The following is an 18,656-nucleotide window of genomic DNA, read 5'->3' on the forward strand; positions in this document are numbered from 1 at the left end:
CGATCAATGTAAAACTAACCCAAAAAATAAATCAATATCAAAGATTAATTTCAATATTCTAGTATGAGATGGAGGAGAAAAACATAGAGGTGCAGAAAGAAATTGTCCATACATTACATTGTAAAAACCGGACCCAAACGTTTTTTGCACGCCAGTATGCACCTTTGCAACATAACATTATCTGTAAAAATATATAAAAGAATTTCCGTATACAACTTTTTTTCTTTCTAAAATAATTAAAATATAATTATTTTTATATTTAAGACACATGATTTTATAAATTTCCTACAATTACTCCATTTAATGTTTATCTTTTAATATTTCAAACATCAAATAATGTATACTAATATTTCAAGCATTACAATGGTAGAATAGCATGAATTGTTATGATTGACACTAGAATATAAAATGGTAAAAATCAAGAAAAATAAACCAAAATTTTATACTACAACTGTTTGGCATCATTGTGGTTGATGTGAAAGGTAAGGATGGAAGATTGATTATTCTTTAGATTTTTTTTTTCAGAGGAAAAGGAAAGAAGAAGTAAAAAAGAAAAAAAAACTGAATCATGAACCATGTGTCTCATAAGAAATGGACAAGGGGCAAAGCATTTAAAGTTCTTCTTATTAGTATTTGCAAAAGATGAGGCCCAAGCCCAAAGTCCAAGGCCAAGCCCAAGAAAGCCCACTCCAATCAAAGAATCACTAGGAGCATGGCTAGATCATTGGGAAGAGATTGCCAAATGAAATCTCTCTTTGTAATATCTCTTGTATTAAATTGTAAATAGGATAGGATAATCTTAGGGAAGTGCCTAAAGAAGGAAACAAAAGAAACTATGCATGTAAAGGCACTTTTAGTCACTAGTTACTTAGAAATGGCTAGGAAGGTCACCATTTGGCCTAGTTAGGCTCCTTTTGTTCATAGAAGGAACTTGAAGGAGTCTTTCCTTCCTTCCTTACCTAGAGGGTCGGTCATCTCTCACCTTATAAAAGAGCCTCATTGTAAAACAAGTTGAAAATTGAGAGTAATGAAATGCTAGTGAATTTTAGAGAAAGTTGTGAGCCTTGACTCTTCTTCTTTCTTTAGTCTCATCTTGTGAGCTCTTGGGACTCTCAAGTGGCGACACCACCACTCATCTTGGAGCAAACCACCCTCAAAGTGGCGTGAAGATCATCCCTTGGTCTACAACCACATAAGTCACTCTTTCCATCTTCCATTTTCTTCCATTTTTGTGTTTCTTGCTTGTGTTTTCTATTCCATTCGGTGCAATCTGTTCTTTGCTGTTTTCCCTTTCTTTTTCTACACTTTATTTCTCCTTTAATCAGTGCAGTTTGGTTGTTCCTTGCTGTTCTTGGTTCTTCCATTTTCTGTATCCAATTACATGTGATAATCTTGTTGTTTTCAAATTCCTTTCCTTGGGTTTTGTTGTTTAGCTCATTTCATTCGGTAGATCCTTGTATGCTGCGTTAACTTGTTGTTCTTGGCACTGTTCTTGTGATTCCTGAACTATTCTTGAGTAGTTCTTGGGGTTTACTTGCTGTTTTAGAGTTACCCCTTCATTCTACATCCATATCATGTTATTGGAATCATATCATGTGGTATCATGAGTCTTAGGTGTGTTCTTGTGTATGTTTGAGTTGTTTTGGCACTTTTAATTCAAGAACTTTACATTCTTGTCTTTACCTTTCTGTTTAGGTTTATTTTTGAGTATTTCTTGCTGTTTTCTTGTTCTTATTACATTGTGTTTGTGTCATTTTGATTTTTGAATCCTTATTAGTTTTGTCAAAGTCATGTTTCTCCAAAAATGTTATCAATTCTATGTAGTCCATTTGTTGATAATTTTAGTTGCTTGATTTTGTTTTTCTTAATTGAGTACAGTTTTTGTGTTTCTGTTTTTGATCCTTTGGTGCATTTTCTTTTTAGTTTTGAGTTCATGCTTGTTTATTAGATCTATACAAGTTCTTAAACATTAAATCTATTGTGTCTTTTGAAGTTTCTCAATTCTGTTTTTCATTCTAGTATAAGTTCCTCTGTTTTTCATAAAAACGTGCTGACTGTTTGGTTTATCAAAATTTCTGTGCTTACTGGAAAATTCTGAAATTCTGGATTTAAGTAGTTTGAAGTGTTACAAAAGAATGAAAAAAAGAAGTACATCAAAATTCTAAGTACAAAAAAAATGATAAATGAAATACGTATAGTGTGTAAAATTCTGACGCTGGAAAACGGTGATTAGGTAGTAATTTTCGGAAATTTATCACAATTAATTGGCTTACTGTTTTTGAGTGATTCCAGTGCCAATTTTTAGATAACATCTTGAATTTCCAGTGGTTAAAATTTCACATTCCAGTTCATTTTCTACAGTTACAGTTCAATATTTTAAGTCACGCACAGTTTTAACAAAAAAATTCCAGTAGCATTGTTTTTGTTTTCTTCATCTACTCTAGTGCTTTTCTCTAGGTTTCTTTTATGTCACCCTTTAATTGAGTACCTTATTTTTCTTGCTTGTCTTTTCTTCACTATTCTTTGAGTTTGTCATATATCTTGTATTGCTTTTGCTATAACCTTTCTTGTTTACACCTTTTCTTGCTTGTCTTTTATTGTTCTTTAAGTTTTGTGGTGGATGCTCTTGGATAAAATGGGTGAGTGCTTTGACATATTTCACTTGAGAATCACCAAACCACAAGATTAGCTTGGAAGAGAATTGAATTCTTTTTTGGAGTGAATTGAGTGCAAATTTTGTCACAAAACTGCAAGCATCTTTGCCATTTTTTCACTTGTTTTACTAACTTTGTTTTCTCTTAATTGTTTGTTCATTTGTGTACTGTTTTGTTATTAAAATGGAGCATTATTGTTCATCCAAGTCTAATTCTACACCAAAAGTATACATTAAAGGTGAATTGAAGGATGCCAAAAAGACCATTGCACAAAAAGATGAAGCCATAAGACAATTAGAAGCAAGATTGCAAAGGCCGGAAGAAAATCATGCCACATCCAACAATTCTGCACATGGAAGGCGCCATTTACATAGAAGTCCTTCAAGAAGTGCTTCTAATCATCTCGGCCGTGAAAAAGAATCGGATGGAGGACCATAGAGAAAGAAGGCAACATGAAGAAAGGAGGCACCATAAAGAAAAATCCTTAGAATTTTTAGACCAAGAGTGTTTAGGAAAAATATTATTTTCAGATTTTACTTGTTTTTAATGTAAAATACTTTTAGACTGTTTGAATTTTAATTTTTAGGTAAATTATATTTCTTACTGATAAAAATATCTAAAGAATTATAATAACTAAATAAAGTACACTTGTTTTCTACCATTATAAATATATTATTCAGTAAAAACTTGAAAACAATATTTTTACTTTAAAAAAATAATGTGATACCTTACAAATAAATTATGACAAAAAAATAACAAAACAATTGTTTGTATAAAAAAAGTAAAATAATGATAAATATTTTAAGAATATGATATGAATAAAAGAACTAAAAGTTAGCCTTTTAAACAACTATGTAAAAGTTATTATATATGGAACTGTATGTGAGATATTATCTCAAATTTATTATTGTAAATACATAATAAATAATATCTGGATCTTTCTATATTATTTTATGTTAAAGTGAATATTCATAAAGTTTAGTTCAGGATTATAAAGCGAGGACGTGATTAAATATTTCTTTTAAAAAATTTTAGAACAGAAAATGTTTCATTTATGCAGCTCGGAGTGATGAAAATACATTTTAATTATATTTAGGCAGTAAGATATCTTTTCATCCTGTGAAACAATGTTCATAAAAAAAATTAAATTTTAAGTCTCTTCTAAGTTTAATTTAAACATTTTTAATTAAGTTTTTATTAATTTTTTTTGTCTTATTGAATATTTAATTATTGATATTTTTTAATTATGTCTTAATATTTAATTTTGCTGTAAACTGAAATTGTTACTTTGAATTTACTGTGTACGTGTTTTTATATTAAAATTCAAAAAATAACTTAATTAAATTTTAATTTAAAATATTCAAATTTAAAAAAATAAAATTTTATACAAATTCAATATATTCATAATATACTACCGCCATATAATTATTCAACATTGAACTTATTCAGAAATATATTAATATTGTTCTTGAAGTTAGAGATATCAATATTAAAAATAAATATTTAATTTAATTTTCAAATGAGATTAGAAATATTATTTTCTTCATATTATATTAGTCTGAAGTTGTGACGATTTCATTTTCTTTGAAAATAGATGTTACAAATGAAGTCAAACAAATTAATTATGTTATTCTGTATACAAATATTAATAATGTCAAACAAAACTTACAAGAAAGTTAGAAACGAGGTGAAATAACATATACATATAACTTTTTTTTACACTATGAACTAATTAAAAAATTAATACAGAATTTTAAATAAAATTTGTACATACAATAATACTATATAATTAACGATAATTTTAAATATTTTGATGAGCGGTTGAAGGAGTTACGGAATTTGGTCGTGGAACGGAGTTATAATTGAGAAGTGGGAGATAAAGATGCACAGTGTTTGGAATTTGATTTGCCTAAAAAAAAAGAACTTTTCAACGCTTCACCACACAAGAGAACACCTTCTCTTTCACTTTCACTTTCCCTTTCCCTTTCAGATCTCGATTCTACCTTCCTCTCTTCCATTTTCTCCCTTTCTCCAACCACTTCGCAATCGCTTCTACTTCACCCCACACTTTCCCTTCACCACAAATTCTCATCATTTCCAATTCCACCCCACTTCGCTGGATCACCTTTTTCTACTCTCCTCTTCCTCTCTATGGCCGCTCCTCCTGCAAGAGCTCGAGCCGATTACGATTTTCTCATCAAGCTTCTCCTAATCGGCGATAGCGGTAATTTATTTTGTTTTCAGTCTTATCTTATAATTCTTCGGTTCCCTAGCTGTGACTCGATTCGATCCGGTTTTTGATTCTGATTTTTTTATTGGTGAATGTTTGTTTGGGGTTTAAATTGACCCGATTTGGTGCTAACCGCTCTGTGAGTTTAAGCCGTAAATGGATGATTAGTACTTTTTTTTTTCAAGTGAATGCTGTGGTTGTGAGTTTACTGTGATGAATGGAGCTAGTGGTTAATTGTCAAAGAAATTGCAAAAGAAAGGTTGTTACAGGGTAGTAGTTGTTCACTGGATTGGTTGCTTTCAAACGTTGGAAAATTTGGGAACTTTTCCCAGTCTAATATTGAAAAAAGTGGGTATTTCTTTGCTTAGTACCTAAATTTTAAAATCCAGCTCACCTGTTAGCTTGTGTCTGAAAATCACTTATTGAGTAAAATGTGGCAACTCTTCAGTAGTGCGTTTGCATCTCACTATTTTATTTTTCTTCTTATGGTCAGGTGTGGGTAAGAGTTGCCTTCTATTGCGATTCTCGGATGGATCTTTCACTACAAGTTTCATCACGACCATTGGGTAGGTTCTTTTTTCGTGAAACCACCTAACTTGTGAGGAGTTGCCTCTGATCTTACTAGGATGTTTTTTTTTTTCAGCATTGATTTCAAAATAAGGACCATAGAGCTCGATGGCAAGCGAATCAAATTACAAATATGGGATACAGCTGGTCAAGAGAGGTTTCGAACTATTACAACTGGTTAGTATTTTACATTGTATGTGTTTTGTTTCCGCTCCTCCCAGAGTCCTAGTATGCTCTATAATGTTTGGTCAGAGCTTGTGATTCTTTATATCCAACTTATTAATCACTTCTATTGCAATGTGTACTTCTCACAATCTTAAAACTTAACAATGGTTATTTACGTATTTATCTACATTCTTTTCTTTCAATTTGTGTAGGAACTAGTTGAATGTAATTGTTGATTGTATCTTGGTTCTGATGACTGTATTTTGGCTATTATTGATTGCATATATATATTTCTCCTTTTTCTCTATATTGCTAAACCATTTTATCTTAAACCCGTCAGCTGTGATTTGGTGTGTTAAAATTTCAGTTGTCGGTTTAAATGTCTAATATGCTTGATATGACGTGGTGGTATTTATATTGGTGGCTGTTTGAGATGATAACTGTATTCCATTATTCATGAGGTCCTTGTTTGAAGAATTCTGTGTATTATGATGAGGCTTGTCGATTAGTTGGATCTTCAGTGTTTGCCTCCTGCTGTTTATAACGTCATATGTTTTTATAAACATCAAGGCTTTTAAACTTATTAAAGTTTACTTTGCTTCCTTTTACGAATGTAATATTTTTGCTGTAGGGTGTTGCTTTGTTTGTGAATATGATTTCTATCATAATATCAGTCAACTATCCCGCCTCTTTCAAGCATGCAAATTTGAGCTTCTTCCCATGTTTTTATTGATTTTGATCCTTCTTTTGCAGCCTATTACCGCGGAGCAATGGGTATTTTGCTTGTGTATGATGTCACTGACGAGTCATCTTTTAACAGTGAGTTTTCCTTCCTCTAATTTTTCGGTCTTCTATTATCCCCCCAACCCAATATTGTTCTCCAATCTGTGTTTCCTTAAAGCACCATGTATTAGTTGAACAAGTATTTTTCAGTTAAGTCTAATTTTGAACTTTATAATTTCAGTAGATTAACAATTTGACTTACTAATTCCATTTCATCTCAGACATCAGGAATTGGATTCGCAACATTGAACAGCATGCTTCTGATAATGTCAACAAGATATTAGTGGGGAACAAAGCTGACATGGATGAAAGCAAAAGGGTTTGTCCTAGTTACTCTCACTTGTTCTTTGTTTTTTAATTATGCTTGGATATGTGTCTCCTATGGTTACTACGCACTATTTGATGCGGGACAATGTTATCCTTAGGCTGTTCCAACTTCAAAGGGCCAAGCTCTTGCAGATGAATATGGCATCAAGTTTTTTGAGACGGTAAGTGGTACTATGGCACTTGTTGCTCTTGCTGAACATGCCAAAATTGTTGATATGTTTTTAATACGGAGATTATGGTTATGCAGAGTGCAAAAACCAACATGAACGTGGATGAGGTTTTCTTTTCAATAGCCCGGGACATCAAGCAAAGACTTGCAGATAATGACTCAAAGACTGAGGTTTTTGTTTTGAACTTTCTCCCTAGTGATGATGAGTGTGTATCTTGTGACAGTTCATATTGCATAAATTTCTGATTACAAACTTATTGATCAATGCAAGAGTAAACCATTCTTTTAATACAAGGTTTTGTGCTTGGTAGAATGAGAAAGCCCTAACTAAATTTAATTATCAATTTTTTTGCATTGAGTTTCGTTTGTCCTTTTGCAGCCCTCGACACTGAAGATTAACCAACCTGATAATGGACCGGGATCTTCTCAATCCGCTCAAAAATCTGCTTGCTGCGGTTCGTAAAGGGAACTCTAGCTGATACATTTGACTGAAAATGTTAATTTTGTCAATGACTTCCATCGGTGCTTGTATTGTTATTATGTCACAGTTATACTCATTGGGTGTGAATGGTAGATACTGCATATGTCGGCAAATTAATTATATATCAATTTATTGTTGCCGAAACCAAGAACCGCATATATCAATATCCAAGTTCTCCAATTCTTTTTCATAACCTTTTGAGGGAATATCAAAATATACCCTTGAATGCACATCTGGGCCACGTAGATTTATTTTTTTACGTGTCATAGTAACCTAAAATTTTATTAACACTTGGATATTGAATGTTTCTAAAATGTTTCTACAGCACCTTTTTAAAGGAAATTTATTAGCTTCCGAAAGTACTTATGAGTTTTTTTTTTCCTTTTAAAATGAAGGAAATTCTTTCAAACAGGTCGGTCCATTTGAAATAATATTAATGCTAATCTGATTTGTGAAAACGTTTTCTAAAGTAAGAAATATTGAAAAACGAAATTAGAAATGAATACAAACATTTCAAATTATAACGGGAAAATTGTACTTCTTGAAGGATTACACGAGTTTTTAATCAACACAAATAAGGATTACATCAGTTTTTTTATCAATAAAATTAATATCTTAATGAGTTTAAAAAATATGGGTTTTCAAAATTACCGAAAGTTCATATAAGAATTCATATATCAGATTTATATTAAAACATTTTATTTATTGATACAAAAATTTATGTAAAGAACTTCCGTAAGAGATATGTCTTTAAGGTAAAGGAGTCGAAATGTTTATCACTAGTCTTGGTTTCAAAGTTCTTTCCATTACTAGTATGATAATCGCTTACAAAATAATTGTTAATTATTTGATATTTGAAAAAGATTTTTAAAAAAATAACATTATGTAAACAAATAATTTAAAAAATATAAATTCAAGTTGATTTTTTTAAAAGTAAAATGAAATTAAAACTCCATTATAGAGTATGACTAGAAGTAAATAATATTTTAGAATAGCAAAATAAAAGAAGTTGCTCTGGAAGTATTTAAATTTAAATTAATTAATTTTATCTTTAACAAGTTGATATAAGTGTATTAGTCATACAATAGTAGCAATGAACCATATAGATGTAATTGCATAAAGAAAGAGACCAAATGATGTACACTATAAATCATAAAAATAATTAAGTATTTTAATGTCTAGAAAAAAAAGTAAAATTATTTTCGATGAAAAAATTTAATAACTAAAAGTATTTTATTTTAAGTACAAAAAAATAATCTTTTATATTTGTGTTTTGCTAACTGTCTATGAAGATTTTTAATTCGAATGTATTGAATAGAACTATACATGTTAAAAAATATATGAAATCGCAGATGCCAATTGAATCTATCAAAACGACTTTTATGTTTATTTTTAAGAAAGGTGTTTGATTTTTAAGATGTAAAATAATATATATTTCATTCATGATGAAAACAAAATTCAATTGAGGATTTTCAAGTAAATATTAAAATTCAAAGAAAAAGTAACAATGAAGAGCAAAAGGATATTCAAAGTAGAAAGTAATAAATAAAAGTGACTTACAAATTGTAAATTAATAAGGATAAAACATAAGTCTCAACAAGAAGTAAATTGAATTCGATTTTGTTTTGCTATTCTCAGTTCAGCATTACAAAGTTGTTGATATAATGTTTTTTTTTTTCACTTTTAAACTATAAATAAGAAATTTTATATATAACTATAATTTTTGTAAGTAATTTAAAATGTTATTTATTCCATACAAAATCTTACACTATGCTTTATTTAATGTCAAATTGTTACTTTTAGGTTGTGTTTGGATTAGGGAGAAGATTTGAGGGAGTGAATTTGAAATGATTTGAGAGGAAAATATAAAGAAAATGGAGTTATTTAGATTAAGGTATGTTAAAGTGAATTTGTGAGAAAAATTTATTGAGATTTGTGAGTGATATGATGGTTGTGAGAGAATTTTTAATTTTTTTAAAATATGTAAAATCTAAGTTTACAAATTTATCTTTATCTTTAAAAATATTTGAATAATAAAATATGAGATTTTTTTATAGATTTAAGTTAATTAAAATATTTATATAATATTTATTTTTATTGAATAATTTTATTTTTATTATAAATACATTAAAAAAAATATTTTCATTAAATCAAATTAAAATTGATTTTTTATTATTATTAACATTATTATTTAATAAGTTTATTTTAATTATTATTAAATATGTAATTTATATTTATATTTATGATTATTTTTTATAATTTATTATTATTATTGTAATATATATATATATATATATATATTTATATAATGTTATTTTGTATGTATAAAAAGTCAAGGATAATTTTGATTTTTTAGTCATATGTAATTTTTTTGTTGGTTTCATTGCCTTTCTTCGTTACACACGAAACATTATTTTTTCTCGGGCAACTAATCAGTTTTCTTTCCTCACAATTATATAGATACAAATGTATATTTTATTCACTTTTCAATTCAAGTAAATAGTATTCACTCATATGCAAACAAAGCCTTAGTGGAAAGACATAATATATTATTAGTTCTAACTCCTTATAACAACTTCGCAAGTTTGACAATATATTAACCATCTTTCTTTGGATTTAGTCTGACAAACCATTTCCATTCACAAAGGGTTTTTCTTGAGAAAAATGAGGGACTTATCTTGCTTTTTTCTTGTTGGAACAAATAATTTTAGAAGGAGCTTGAGTAAAGTTTTGAAATCTTTTTGTAGAGAATTAGACTATATCATCGTCTAGCATATAAACAATAGAAATAATATAAAGTAATTTATATTGGTTTACTGAAACACATAGACTATATTCATCAAATTATCTTTTAAGCAAGTTGTTTAGGAGATTCCACTAATAAAATCAATTGATTCAAATAATTACACAAATCATTCTTGGTTACAACGAATACACAAATCACTCTTGATTATTCGAGTACACAAAATACTCTTAGTTATACCATCTTAACCCCTTTGAGATTAATACCTCACAAAACAAAATAAGAATAAAATCTCAAAGAGAAAGCAATTTCAACTTATGGGTTTACTTCACCTTGTGAAGAATTACAATGGTTTCACTCACTTATAAAGAACACTTAACACTATTTGAGTACTAGAAGATTAAAAGAATTGTATGTACTAGTTCTATATCCTTCTATATAGGCTTCTACAAATGACTGTTGCAACAATTATTTTACTAATATTTAATCTTTGATTTATCTTTATTATCAATATGAAATCTTCAATTCATTCCTTAATGTTTGCTTGATATAGAAAGTCTTGATCTTGTATTTACCTTAAGCTTTATAAGGAAACACATTTTTTGTTACGATTTATTTACATACACACATGCACACACCCACACCCACACACACACAAACACAAATATATAAAGAAACTTTTAGTTGTTGTAAACTCTTATATAATAAAATATCTTTGATTATCTTGAAATATTCTACAATCCAAAAGACACTCAATGCTTATGTGGGAAAAAAATTATAAGGTAGGAAAGTTACATGAAGAGTTATTAACCATCACATGTAACTTTCATGGGTGTAATGATGGTTGTAACTACTTCACGTGACTTTCTACCAATTCATGCACCATATGTGTTTCTTGGAGATGTAATTATGAGTTTTTCCTTAATTTTAGGAGCTATCATGTGCCTTTCTGTAATTTTAAAGAACCGTCCATGTGCTATGATTAATTAGAAGTTAACTAACTAATATATATATATATATATATGATTAATTGAGTTAACTTTAGCTTAAATGGTCTTATGCTTTTCTTTGAGTCTCTCAAAGTTTCTAAACACTTTAAGAGTGTCTTTTCCTCTTTAAAATTGGGGCATGCTCCTTATAAAAGAGAGTCAACCCTCTTACAAAATTACTTTTGAAATTGAACGAAATTACTTTTGAAAGTATTACGAGTTCTCTACTCTTATCTTGATTTTTATCTTGAGGAATTTTCTCAAGTAATGAATCTTCCTGAACTTATCACTTGGGATTAATGATAAATGTTTCTCACAAATCAAATATTCATATGTTCATACATGTTATAATACCAATAAACTATTTCTAATTCAAATTCAACTCAAACTAACATATTAATTCATTCAATAGCTTTACCAACTTACTAGAACCATCCATTTCTTTCAACATATGCATATTACTAATTAAAACAATTATTTCATATGTACACCAATCCAACATTAATTACAAATTTTTGTTTTTAATCAACTATCAATATTTACTCAATCCTTATATTCTCAACTTACACTTATGTACTGGGCCGAGAGATTGGACCGAAAGCAATGTGTACTAAGCCGAGAGCTCAACCCGAAAGTAAACTAAATAACGAAAGAAATAAAATAGAATGGAAATTATTATTAAGCAAAAGCCCATGAAACTGATTGGGCCGAGAGTTCAACCCAAAAGTGAACTAAAAAAGGTCAATTGAAATTATTATTAAGCAAAAGCCCATGAAACTGGGCCCAAATATGTAGGTGTGTGTAGTAAATGTTTAATGCAAAGAGAAAAGGCCCAAATAACTTCTGGGCCCAATAAAAGAGTAGTATAAATAGAGGGTCATCCTGAGAGGTAAGGGGGTTGAATTCATTCTAATATCTTGTAAAACTGAATCTAACTTTGGCATCGGAGCACCTTTCAGGTACGCACACCCATCTGTGAGAGGAAGCCGAGACCAAAAACCGAAAGATCAAATGGAGTAAATTAAAGTTGACCGGGAAGTGTCCATCAAGCAATTCAATAAAACGTGAAAGATTTTCGAACCAAATACAAACCAAGAACAAATAAGCCGAAAGATCACACCGAGAAGGGAGTCCGGAAGCGAAGGCCGAGAGGTCAACGGGTGGAAGGCGAAGGGAGTTTGTTTCTAGGTCCTTGTAAGAACATTTTGGCGCCCACCGTGGGGCCGAGAAACAAAATGAGCGAAAGAGGAGAACATTCTAGAGAACAAGAAGATTGTCAGAACGCCATGACTATGGCCATGTTAATACAATTGCAAGAGGAATTTGAGACACTGAAGAAGAGTAATGAAGAGGAGTTGAACATGTTGAGAGCTGAGAATGCTTACATGAGACAAAGATTGAATGGAGAAACAGCGTTAAATACTTCCCCGAGAAACTTCGTTAATGAAAGAGAGAACAAGGAAGAGAGTTTCGGGGTTACACAAAGGAAGATACCTGAGACTTCCGGTGTTGCTGTGGAAACGCCAGCCAGAAGACACCCGTTTTCTGAGACTATAATAGAGACCCCATTACCTGACAATTGGAAGAGTCTAACAATAGAGAAGTATGATGGGAGCACAGATCCAGATGAACATGTTGCAATATACACAACTCAAATAAGTCTGTACACGTGGAACGACGCCATTCTATGTAGGGTTTTCCCAACTACCTTGAAAGGAGCAGCTCTGAGCTGGTTTACCTGGCTACCACCCTTATCTGTTGATTGTTTTGACACTTTGATAGAAAAGTTTGGAGCTCAATTCGCTACAAGTAGACCACATCACTTAACATCTATAGCTCTCGTAAACATAAGACAAGAACAGAATGAGTCACTGCGAGCTTTTATGGAACGCTTTGGAAGGATGGCTTTAAGTATTAGAAACCTCAGTCCGGAAGTTTTTATGCATCATATGATAACTGCCTTGAGACCGGGACCATTTGTCGATAGCTTATGCAAAAAACCAGCCGTAAGCCTTGATGAATTAAGACGGCGTGCTGCAAAGTTCATGCAAATGGAGGAGTTAAGGGACTTTAGGAATCAGGCAAGGATGGACGTGAAGAACGAGAAGAAAACAAATGAAAGAGAGGCAGGATATCAAAGCAGACGTTTCAGAGAGGAACCCCGTGGCCGAAAGTTTCAACAATACACACCATTGAGCACAACTCGGACCCGAATACTTCAAGAGGCGATGGCAACTGAAGTAATACCGCCACCAAGGAAAGCACGAACCCCAGATCGAGCTGACCACAACAAACGTTGCCAGTACCATAAAAATCATGGCCATCACACTGAAGAATGCATAGCGCTGAAAGACCGAATTGAAGAGTTGATCCAGACAGGGCAATTAAAACGCTTTGTTAGAGTCGGAAGAATGAAGGCTAGTCAAAGTCCAGAACAAGATGTCAGGAGTAGAGGAGAAAAATTTGGAAGAACGACTGATATACAAAACGATCGAAAGGAGAGAAGAGGAGGAAGAGATGAAAAAAGAGATCTAAGAAGTGGAGGAAGCCACCTCCATTCTCAAGAGAGAAGGAGCCGACAACGCAGTTTGGGAAGGCCAGTCAGGGGGTTCATTAATACCATCTCTGGAGGCTTTCCGGAAAAGGAAACATATAATACGATAGGAAAGAAATATTTGAGAGGTACCATGACCGTGAATTATGTTTTCAAAAGAAGAAGTTTGCCACCTATGTTATTTACGGATGAAGATTTCCAAGATATTGATCCTGATCAACGAGACCCAATGGTGATAACAATTGAAATTGCCAGGTACGCGGTAATGAAAACTCTAGTAGATCAAGGGAGCTCATTCGATATTCTGTTCTGGGAAACCTTCAAAAAATTACATTTGAAAGAACAAGACATGGTTCTTTTGAAGGAGCAAATAATTGGGTTTTCAGGTGAAAAGGTTGACACCAAAGGATATATTATTTGCCGACAACCTTTGGTAGAGGAAATGCAACGAAAACAATTACAATCAGATACCTGGTGGTAGATGCTCGTACTTCTTATAATGCCTTGTTAGGAAGATCTTCGTTGAATAAGTTGGGAGCTATAGTGTCGACGCCACATTTGGCAATGAAATTTCCAACAGAACGGGGAGACATAGCAACCATATATGTCGATCAAAAAGCAGCCAAAGAGTGTTATGCGACCGGATTGAAGATGGTCCAAGAGCCGAGAGTGGCGACCGGAAGTATGGAAGCAAGAAACATGGTTGCAATGGTGGACTTGGATCCCAGAATGAATGATGATGAAAGGATAGAGCCAAGAGAAGAAATTACATCGGTTCAATTAGGCGAAGATGAAACGCAATGTACATATGTTGGGGGTAGTATGCCCGAAGAAATGATTGATGACTTAGTGGCAGTAATAAGAATGAACAAAGATTTGTTCGCCTGGAAGGCATCAGACATACCGGGAATTGATCATAACATCATTTCTCACAAATTATCTGTTTGCCGAGAAGCAAGACCGATAGCTCAAAAACGAAGGAAGTTGGGAGAGGAAAGACGAAAAGCTGCTCTTGAAGAAACTGAAAAATTGTTACAGGCGGGTTTCATTAAAGAAATCCAATATACGACTTGGTTAGCAAATGTAGTTCTAGTCAAGAAGGCAAACGGAAAGTGGAGAATGTGTACTGATTATACAGATTTGAACAAGGCATGTCCGAAAGATTCATATCCTTTGCCGAGTATTGACAGGTTGGTTGATGGGGCATCTGGTCAAGCCATGATGAGTTTCTTGGATGCTTATTCCGGTTACAATCAAATACAAATGTATAAACCTGACATCCCGAAGACTGCATTCACTACCGATATGGCAAACTATTGCTATCAGGTCATGCCTTTCGGTTTAAAAAATGCCGGAGCTACATATCAAAGATTGATGGATACGGTGTTTAAAAAACAAATTGGAAAGAATATGGAAGTGTATGTGGATGATATGATTGTCAAGTCTCATGCGGTAGATAACCATGTGAAAGATCTTGAAGAAATATTTGCACAGATAAGGAAGTATAACTTGCGATTGAATCCAGAAAAATGTGTTTTTGGAGTCAAAGGTGGGAAGTTTCTCGGCTTCATGTTGACTAACAGAGGAATTGAGGCAAATCCAGATAAATGTGAAGCAATAATGAATATGAGGAATCCGATAAATTTGAAAGAAGTTCAGAGGTTAATAGGAAGGTTAAATGCATTGGCAAGGTTTTTGCCAATACTTGCCGAGAAGTCCAAACCGATAGTGAAGTTGTTGAGGAAGGCCGAAATGTTCACGTGGAATGAACAATGCGAGCAAGCTTTTGCAACGATTAAAGAGACGATAGCTAAACCTCCCATCCTGGTCAAACCTATGTCAACTCTGCCTATCATCGTCTACCTTGCCACTTCTCACGAAGCCATAGGAGCAGCCTTGATACAAGAAAATCCAGAACAAAAGCCTATATACTTCGTGAGCAGAGTTCTCCAAAGCGCCGAAACCAGATACCAACGGGTTGAAAAAATTGCCTTAACACTTGTGTACACAGCAAGGCGACTCCGGCCATACTTTCAGAATCATCAGGTTATTGTCAGAACCGATTGCCCGATAGCCAAAGTATTAAGAAAACCTGAACTTGCGGGAAGAATGGTAGCATGGTCAGTAGAGTTGTCAGAATTTGGAATCAAATATGAGCCACGAGGAGCAATCAAAGCACAAGCATTAGCAGACTTTATTATCCAAATGCCGACAACGGAAGCCGATCATGAAGCATGGATTGTATTTGTTGACGGATCATCCAGCAAGAAAGGGAGTGGGGCAGGAATCGTGCTAGAAGGACCAGGGAACTTTCATTTGGAAATGGCTCTGAAATTTGAATTCAAAACTTCAAATAATCAAGCCGAGTATGAAGCTTTAATTGCAGGATTGGTTTTTGCCAAAGACATGGGTGCACAAAATGTTATATGCCGAAGTGATTCTCAATTAATGGTGGGACATATGAAAGGTGAATACCAGGTAAGAGATCCCTTATTATTAAGGTATTATCACAAAGTCTTAAGCATTATGGAAAACTTTATCACCGCCGAGATCATACATATTCCGAGAGAACAAAACACAAAAGCAGATTCTCTATCCAAGTTGGCAAGTCAACGAAGACAACCTCAGCACAACTCCATTTTACAACAAACCTTGCACAATCCGATAGTTGGAGTGGAAGAATGTTTGATTGTTACCACAGCGAAAGATGATTGGATTCGATCATACAAAGAAGTGATTAACAATCAAGAACAAGGAATTGAAATTGATGTTAGAATGGCTAGAAAAGTCGCTAATTTTATCCTCACAGGGGATGAACTGTACAAGAGAGGGTTTTCAACTCCTTTGTTAAAGTGTCTTTCTCATGAGCAAGCTGAACATGTAATCCGAGAACTTCATGAAGGACTATGTGGATTGCACTGTGGTGCGCGAACAATGGCAACAAGAATCTGTCGTGCCGGATATTATTGGCCGACAATACGTGAAGATTGCAATCAATACGTTAAAACCTGTAAGAAGTGTCAGGAATTTGGAAGCCTCAACCATATACCATCACAAGAGTTGCAAAGCATTGCTTCTCCCTGGCCATTCGCTAAATGGGGAATGGATATCCTCGGCCCATTCCCTTTAGGCCGAGGACAAACAAAATTCATGATTGTTGCGGTTGATTATTTCACAAAATGGATAGAAGCTGAAGCGTTGACAAAAATAACAGCTCAACAAGTTCAAACATTTGTGTGGAAGAATATAATTTATAGATTCGGTATTCCACATTCTATTATAACTGACAATGGCCGACAGTTCACTGATAAAAAGCTTCTGGAATTCTATGCGGATTTGGGAATCAAGTCTACAACTACCTCAGTTGAACATCCGCAAACAAATGGGCAAGCAGAATCAGCTAACAAAGTCATTCTCAGTCAACTAAAGAGAAGATTGGGAAGTGCGAAAGGGTTGTGGGCCGAGAAGTTACCTGAAATATTGTGGGCATATAGATGCACACCGCAGACATCAACTGGAGAAACACCATTTAATCTCACATATGGAACAGATGCTATGTTGCCCATAGAGGTCACTGAACCAACATTACGAAGACAAATAGAAGATTGGAGTGTTAACAATGAATGTTTAAAGGCAGAATTAGATTTGATTGAAGAACTTCGAGAGAAAGCCAAAATCAGAGAAGAAGCAGTAAAAAGAAGAGCATGTAAGAGGTTCAATGCGAAGGTAAGACCGAGAACTTTTAGTGAAGGAGATTTGGTATGGAGAATGAGAGCTGATGCAAGAAAAGATCCAGCACAAGGGAAGTTAGCACCAAACTGGGAAGGACCGTTCAGAGTAAAAGAAAACTTGAAGAATGGAGCCTATAGGTTGGAAACGTTAGACGAAAAGCTAATACCCAGAACTTGGAATACGAGTCACTTAAAATTTTATTTCAGTTAAGGCTTGTATTTAAGAACACTAACTATTGTATATTAAGATCTTTTGTTGAAAGTTCTAAGTGTTAACTAGAAACTTTCGGTCTTGGATGCTTTCACTCCAGGTGAAATCCTTCCCGAAAGAACGGTTGCCCGCTTGCTCGATTAACATCGCAAGTGCCGGCCGAACGCTCACCAAATTTGCTTGATTAACATCGCAAGTATTGGCCGAACGTAACATCGCAAGTGCCGGCCGAACGCTCACCAAATTTGCTCGATTAACATCGCAAGTAATGGTCGGCCGCCCACTACACTTGCTTGATTAACATCGCAAGTATTGGCCGAACGATTGCCCGCTTGCTCGATTAACATCGCAAATGCCGGCCGAACGCTCACCAAATTTGCTTGATTAACATCGCAAGTATTGGCCGAACGATCGCCCGCTTGCTCGATTAACATCGCAAGTAATGGTCGGCCGCCCACTACACTTGCTTGATTAACATCGCAAGTATTGGCCGAACGATCGCCCGCTTGCTCGATTAACATCGCAAGTAATGGTCGGCCGCCCACTACACTTGCTTGATTAACATCGCAAGTATTGGCCAAACGATTGCCCGCTTGCTCGATTAACATCGCAAATGTCGGCCGAACGCTCACCAAATTTGCTTGATTAACATCGCAAGTATTGGCCGAACGATCGCCCGCTTGCTCGATTAACATCGCAAGTAATGGTCGGCCGCCCACTACACTTGCTTGATTAACATCGCAAGTATTGGCCGAACGATTGCCCACTTGCTTGATTAACATCGCAAGTATTGGCCGAACGATCGCCCGCTTGCTCGATTAACATCGCAAGTAATGGTCGGCCGCCCACTACACTTGCTTGATTAACATCGCAAGTATTGGCCGCACGATTGCCCGCTTGCTCGATTAACATCGCAAGTGTCGGCCGAACGCTCACCAAATTTGCTCGATTAACATCGCAAGTAAGCTGGCCACCTATCCTTAGTTGTTTGATTAAAGATCACAATTAAATGGCCGATCGCCCGTTCTTGTTCGATTAAACAGAATACATTT

At 33.9% G+C, this 18,656-nt stretch overlaps 2 protein-coding genes across 2 annotated transcripts; both read left to right on the top strand.

Annotated features, from left to right (window-relative positions):
• Window positions 1-4,469: 4,469 nt before the first annotated feature.
• LOC137829506 (ras-related protein RABE1a) lies at window positions 4,470-7,556 on the top strand. The gene is made up of 8 exons (XM_068636313.2): window positions 4,470-4,878; window positions 5,378-5,450; window positions 5,528-5,628; window positions 6,370-6,435; window positions 6,621-6,718; window positions 6,825-6,887; window positions 6,974-7,066; window positions 7,275-7,556. The coding sequence occupies exons 1-8, from the start codon at window positions 4,806-4,808 to the stop codon at window positions 7,356-7,358; spliced, it is 651 nt and encodes a 216-aa protein (XP_068492414.1). The 5' UTR covers window positions 4,470-4,805; the 3' UTR covers window positions 7,359-7,556.
• Window positions 7,557-12,394: 4,838 nt separating this feature from the next.
• LOC137829333 (uncharacterized) lies at window positions 12,395-14,143 on the top strand. The gene has a single exon (XM_068636143.2). It carries the CDS (start codon window positions 12,395-12,397, stop codon window positions 14,141-14,143), a length of 1,749 nt encoding a protein of 582 aa, XP_068492244.2.
• Window positions 14,144-18,656: the final 4,513 nt, after the last annotated feature.

The sequence above is a fragment of the Phaseolus vulgaris genome, chromosome 7, assembly GCF_051622355.1.
Source record: "Phaseolus vulgaris cultivar YP4 chromosome 7, ASM5162235v1, whole genome shotgun sequence".
NCBI classification, from domain to species: domain Eukaryota; kingdom Viridiplantae; phylum Streptophyta; class Magnoliopsida; order Fabales; family Fabaceae; genus Phaseolus; species Phaseolus vulgaris.